The sequence below is a fragment of the Chlorella variabilis genome (genome assembly GCF_000147415.1).
Source record: "Chlorella variabilis unplaced genomic scaffold CHLNCscaffold_17, whole genome shotgun sequence".
Classification (NCBI taxonomy): Eukaryota; Viridiplantae; Chlorophyta; class Trebouxiophyceae; order Chlorellales; family Chlorellaceae; genus Chlorella; species Chlorella variabilis.
The window spans coordinates 999,316-1,005,175 of NW_005435071.1; the positions used below are offsets into that span (position 1 = coordinate 999,316).

General features: G+C 71.0%; 2 protein-coding genes across 2 annotated transcripts in view; one reads left to right on the plus strand and one right to left on the minus strand.

Moving 5' to 3' along the window:
• CHLNCDRAFT_136852 (hypothetical protein) overlaps positions 1 to 2,533 on the plus strand; it is a gene marked incomplete at both ends in the record, with an annotated part of 2,861 nt that extends 328 nt beyond the window's left edge. The window contains 10 exons of the mRNA XM_005845550.1: positions 28 to 154; positions 303 to 437; positions 607 to 680; positions 832 to 918; positions 1,062 to 1,123; positions 1,308 to 1,401; positions 1,612 to 1,687; positions 1,863 to 1,937; positions 2,088 to 2,182; positions 2,311 to 2,533. Of these exons, the coding sequence (XP_005845612.1) occupies positions 28 to 154; positions 303 to 437; positions 607 to 680; positions 832 to 918; positions 1,062 to 1,123; positions 1,308 to 1,401; positions 1,612 to 1,687; positions 1,863 to 1,937; positions 2,088 to 2,182; positions 2,311 to 2,533 (1,048 nt within the window). The remainder of the gene's footprint in view (positions 1 to 27; positions 155 to 302; positions 438 to 606; positions 681 to 831; positions 919 to 1,061; positions 1,124 to 1,307; positions 1,402 to 1,611; positions 1,688 to 1,862; positions 1,938 to 2,087; positions 2,183 to 2,310) is intronic.
• Positions 2,534 to 3,255: 722 nt separating this feature from the next.
• The window catches only part of CHLNCDRAFT_136853 (hypothetical protein), a gene marked incomplete at both ends in the record, with an annotated part of 3,375 nt that continues 770 nt past the window's right edge, over positions 3,256 to 5,860 (minus strand). Inside the window, 4 exons of the mRNA XM_005845649.1 lie at positions 3,256 to 3,342; positions 3,544 to 4,765; positions 5,205 to 5,305; positions 5,544 to 5,843. Of these exons, the coding sequence (XP_005845711.1) occupies positions 3,256 to 3,342; positions 3,544 to 4,765; positions 5,205 to 5,305; positions 5,544 to 5,843 (1,710 nt within the window). The remainder of the gene's footprint in view (positions 3,343 to 3,543; positions 4,766 to 5,204; positions 5,306 to 5,543; positions 5,844 to 5,860) is intronic.

A 5,860-nucleotide genomic window follows, 5' to 3' on the forward strand; every position in this document is an offset into this window, starting at 1 on the left:
CGGGTGCGTGTGGTTCCTGCCCCGCAGCCCCTCCAAGGTGCGGCTGGCCACAGACCTGCTGCTGGGCCAGCAGTGGGCGTGCAAGATCATGCGGCTGCCTCGTGGGGACAAGCTGGTCGAGGACCCGATGGCCGGCCGCGCCGCCATCATGAAGGTGAGCGCAGCGCAGCCAGCCGTCAAGCGCACGCGTCGCACCATCACTGCTGGGCCGCGCGTGCTTCCTTTGCCTTTGGCAACCAGTCCCTACGGCCGAGCGTCTGGTTTGGCCGGCCCGCCATCGGGCTTTCCTGTGCTTGCTGCAGGAGGTTGATGTCTTGCTGGACCTGGACCATCCCAACGTGGTGGGGATGAGGGAGTACTTTGTGCAGCACCACAGGGTGTACCTCATCATGGAGCTGATGCGGGGCGGGGAGCTGCTGGATGCGCTGCAGGCGCAGGTGTGGCCCCCGCCGGCGGGCCTGCACACGCAGTTCTGGCGTGTGGGGTTCGGGGAACGGGCAGAGATGGGTGCGGGGAGGAGAGAGGCCACACAGCCCTGCACCTGCGCACCTACTGCACCCTGCATGCGCGACCATAGTTGGAGCTTTCTTTTGCTGCGTCTTCCAGGGCCACTACAGCGAGGGCGATGCGCGCACCATCTTCCGCCAGCTCATCGAGGCGCTCCAGTACCTGCACTCCAAGTGAGCCCTTGAGGGCCTGGCCCGGCCTCGTGTGGAGGGCAGCTGCCCGCGACAGCTGGCTGCTTGCTGCCAGGGTCGCCGTGCCTGCGATCAGAGCCCCCTCATGAGATGGCCTGCTTCACGGGGCTGCTGCTGCTGCTGCTGGCTGCAGGGGGGTGGTGCACCGTGATGTGAAGCTCAAGAACCTGCTGCTGGTGGCCCCGGGGGACATCACCCGCATCAAGCTGGCAGACTTTGGGTGCGGCGCTGCTGCTGCTGCTGCTGCTGCTGCTGGTTCTAGCCTGCGGTTCCAGCCTGGCATTTGGATGAGCAGCCGTGTTTGGCTGCCACCTTGGGCTGTCCCTGCGCTGCCTGCTCAACCGGATCCGTAGCTGCATGCAGGTTTGCGAGGAAGGTGTCCAAGCGCTGGAGCAACACGCTGAGGACGGTGTGCGGCACGCCAGGTGTGGGACCCAGCCGTTTCCTTCCGGTGCATTTGACAGGTGGCGTGTTGGACAGGTGGCCTGCACGTGGTCTGCTGCACCTGCCTGCAGCGCATCAGCACAAGCAGTGTGACCTGGGCCGATTCGGGTCGGCGTGGCACGATGCGCTGCGATGCGCTGCCATGCCGCTCCATCCGCTGCGCAGGCTACATTGCGCCTGAGATCGTCCGCAACGCCACGCAGCCCACGTTTGGGGCGCCCAGCCGCAAGATGTTCTACGGCCCTCCCTGCGATTTGTGGTCGGCAGGCAAGCGCTGGGCCTGCGCGGTCAGGCCTCAGTCGTGCCACAGCCCACAACTGGCTGCACACATACTCTCTCCACAGCCCCCGCCACGACATGCCTGGCCCCTTGCGTGCTCGCCCTGGCATCAACGCCCCCGCCTCCATGCCTCCTCCCATTTCGCAGGCGTCGTGCTGTTTGCCCTGCTGTCAGGAATGCCGCCATTCAGCGACAAGAGCGAGCCGCGCCTGCTGCGCTCCATCATGGCCGGCAAGTACAGCCTGGACGACCCTGTGTGGGAGGAGGTGAGGGGGGAGAGTGGAGGCAGCAGGCTGCCTGGCGCTTGGGGCCTGTGCATGCATGTGGAGCGTGGGCCCAGGCCCGCCTTGCCCGGGTTGGGAAGGCACTGCTCCCCTGGGCAGCATCCAACTGCTGCCCTGCCCTGCCGGTTACCACCCCTGCCCTCCCCTGTGGCTGCAGGTCTCCGGCGAGGCCAAGGACCTGGTCAGCAAGCTGCTGGTGGTGGACCCAGCCAGCAGGCTGACCTGCCAGCAGGTGGGGGGCAATGATGCGTGTCCTGTAGGGCTGCCTGATGCGACTGAGCTTCTTCGCCCCGGCATGTGAAGGGGCTCAATGCTGCAGGGCCTTTCAAGAATGGTCTTCACAAGTTTAGCATTCCTGCCCGTTGCCCTTCCCCCTGTGCAGGTGCTGGAGCACCCCTGGATGACGCAGCCCACCCCAGACACGCCGCTGCAGCGCGCCCACTCGCGCCTGCAAGGCTCCGGCTCCTTCACATGGCGGTGCGCTGTCTGCTGCCCCGCCAGTGACCCACGGCACCTACATGCTTGCTTCGCCGCCGCGCCGCCTGCCCTGGCGCCTGCCCCTCCTCGGGCTCACCCGCCCCTGCGGCATCCTTGCCTGCCCGCAGGCTCAGGAGGCGCAAGTCCCTTGAGGAGCGCATCAGCGCCGCCCTCAGCGCCTCCCGAGACGTGTCGGTGCGCTCGGGGGCAGCCAACACCTCGGTGCGCTCGGAGTTGGCCGGCAGGGCGCCGGGCTCGTCGGCCGCCGCGTCGCCACCCGGCTCCCCGCCCGCTGTGCCACCCAGCGCCGCCGCTGCCGCCCCAGCGTCGCCAGCTGCCCGCTGCGAGTGAAGTAGCTCTCTTGTTGGGCCAGGCGACGGCTTCCGCGCCCCATTTATCATCGGTTGCCCTTCTTGCCCTTGTTTGCCAGCACTGCCGTCCGTCTGTATGGATATTCCTCCTCGATTGCTGTCCTCCCCAACGCCCTTGCCCTCCGTTACTTCCAGAGCAAACTGCCCCTTTTATTTGCTTTACAGAGCAGGGAGAGAGCGCCCTGCGTGAGTTATTTCTGTCCCTTTCTTGAGAGTCTGTGCGTCTAGAACTGCTGTGCGTCCAGAACTGCTGAGCGACTAGTCTGGTATTGGTACCTCGGATGAAGTGAAAGGCCAGCAGCACCCCAAGCTAAAGGAGAGGAAGGGGGAGAGTCCATGGGAGGAAGGGTGCGCGCCTGCGCAGCACTCAGCACCGGCCCGCAAGGGGCTGCTGCGCGCGGGAAAAAAATGAGGCTGCTGTGCGGGCAGAAAAAAATAAAGGACATGAAAGTTGGTAGGGTAGGGTAGGTGGTGCTGTGCACCCGGGGGCCTGGTGGCCCCCAGGAAGAGAAAATGATGTTGAAGTACAGTCGGGCACCCCGCCCGCCCACCCCCGCATCCCTCCAAGGGGAGAGTCCAGGCATCTTTGCATCCGACCGTGCGTCGCCCAGGCCATGATGTGTGCTTATCCAGCGGCCATCACTCGCCTGCCCGTCCGCCGCCGCCTCTGCCCATCTCCGCCTCCTCCCGCCCAGCCCAGGCCTACAGTACCGACTTGACCATGTGGGTGGCGATGGCGACCGCGCTGCTGTGCTGCTCCGCATGCAGCAGCAGCTCCATGATGCCGGCCTGCAGGCAGCAGGGGCGGCGTGTGGGGGCAAGATGTGTGGGCCAGCGCAGGTGCCATCAGCCAAGCAGGGGCGGCGGCCAGCAGCACGGCAGGGCCCAAGTGCAGCAGGCAGCACACATGTGGCGGGGCAGCAGCACAAGCGAGGCCTGCTTCCGCTGCGACGCATGCGCGGCTGCGGGGCCGTGGCAGGGGCAACGCACCTGCTGCCGCTGCATCGGCTCCGGCACGCGCTGCAGGGCCAGCAGGTAGACGGCGGCGAGCTCGGGGGTCAGGCCGGCGGCGGCGGCGGCAGGCTGCTGCGCCGCCAGCAGCAGCAGCTGCAGCAGGCCCTCGTGCTGGTACTGCTGGTGCTGCTGCTGGTACTGCTGCTGTGGCGGCGACTGCCGCTGCGGCGGCGCCGCCCAGGCGCCCGCCGCCGGCGCGGCGGCGGAAGGGGCGGCAGGCCAGGCCGGCGCCGGCGCCGGCGCCGCCTGCGCAAAGCCTGCGGCGGCCTTGAGGTGTGGCCAGGAGGCCTGCTGCTGCTGCTGGGGCGCCTGCTGCTGCTGCCAGGCTGGCTGGGGCGCAGCCGCTGCCGCCTGCTGCTGCTGCTGGGCCGGGGCTGCCGGGCCCGCCAGCGTGGCGAGCGCCTGGCCCAAGGCTGCCAGCGACGCCGCCGCCGCTGACTGCGGCGGCGACAGCTGCTGCTTGGGCGGCGACAGCGCCTTGGGCCCGCCCACCGCCCCCAGCAGCGCCGCCAGCGCCGCCAGCGCGGGCGCGGCGTTGGGCGAGGGTGGCGACTGGCGCGGCGCCGCCGCCGCTGCGACGCCCACCTGCTGCTTCGCCGCCGGCGTCGCAGCGGCGGCCAGCGGGTGCGGCGGCTTGGCAGGCTGGCCTGCGGGGGCCATGCCAGGAGGCGGCTCTGCCACCAGCCTCTCCAGGTGCTGGCGCAGCTCCTCCAGGCGAGCCAGCTTGGGCCCCGAGGCGTCGCCCGCCTGCCGCACGGCCCACTGCAGCGCCTGCTGCGCCTGCTGTGCCTGCTGCGGCGGCAGCATCCCGGCTGCCGGCACGTGGTGGTGCTGCAGGGGTCCCGGCGGGTGCGCCGCGTGGGCGGCACGCTTGGGCCCCCTGCCCGCGCCCGCCCCCGCCTTGCCCCCATCCAGCTGCCGCTTGGCCCCTGCCCCCGCCTTGCCGGCAGGCGCACGCCCGCCGGCGCCGCCGGCGGCTGCCGCCGCCGCAACCGCCACCTCTGGGCTCTGCTGCTCGCGCTCCTGCGGCGGCGTGTGCCGCGGCGGCGGCGGCCGCGCCGGCGGCGCCTGGCCCAGCAGCGCGGCGGCGATGCGCTCCAGCTGGCACGTGTCGCGCATGTGGGTCAGCAGGGTGCGCAGCTGGGGCAGGCTGCGGGCGGCCCGGATCCTGCCCCACAGCTCCTTGTCGTCCTTGTACCTGCGCGGTACGCCAGCGCCAGCCAACACAACAGACGCCGGTCGGCGACAGGCCAGGCAGCTCGCAGGGGGCCACAAAAACAGCCACAGCCCACAATGCAAACAGCGGTCGGCGGCAGCACCAGGCAGCTCGCGCAGCGATGCAAGGCGCCGCGGCAAGCCCGCCAGTCGTGGCAGCCGCAGGGGGCCAGCCACAGCCAAAACAATGCAGACGGCAGTCGCCGCAGCCGCCGACGCGCGGCAGGCAGGCAGAGCGGCGGGCAAGCAGCCCCAGCAGGCTGGGGAGCAGGAGAGCCCAAGCCAGCGGCCCCGCCTGGGTTCGCCGCCCACCCGACCGCGCGCAGCAGCCAGCCAAGCCAGCCCCGCCGGCACAGCGTGCGTGCCGCGAGGGAGGCTGTGGCTGTATGCTGCACCGCAGCAGTACCGCAGCAGCGCCGCACCTCTGCACCGGGAAGTTGTATTCGTCCTCGCGGGGCGCGCCGCCGCCCGCGGTGGGGTGCAGCTGGCGCCAGGCGGTGCCAATGTCAAACGCAACCGCGCCCTGCGACACAGGGGAGCAGCAGCGGCAGCTTGAGCCAGGCGGGGTGCGTGCAGCGCGCCCATGCCGGCAGGGCTCGCAGGGCAGTGCTGGCGGCGGCGGCGAGCGCGCGCGTGCCGGCGGCGCGGCGCGGCGGCGGCTTCCACGGCCAGCTGCCGCGGCAGCTACCGCCATGTGGCGCCGCCGTCAGACGCGCTCGCCGGGCCCTCCGCGCCCCCACCCGTCTCCGCCCAGCACCCACCTCCTCCGCCGTCTTGACCCGAGAGATGTCGACGTTGGCCCGCTTCTCGCCGGGACGCGGCGGCATGCGCAGGCGCACGTCCCAGGGCAGCTTGTAGCCCGAGCCGTCGCCGCGGAAGCGCAGGCCCGAGTAGCGCGCGAGCAGCGCGGCCACGTGCTGCCGCGCCGCCGCCGCCGCCTCCTCCGCGCTCACGCCGTCGTGCGGCTGGGCCGCCAGGGGCAGCGGCGCGGGGGAGCCGCCGCCGGCGCGGCCTGCGTCGTCGCCGCCGCCGGGGCTGCCCTTGCTAGGGCTGGGGCTGAGCTTGACGCGCGCCGCGG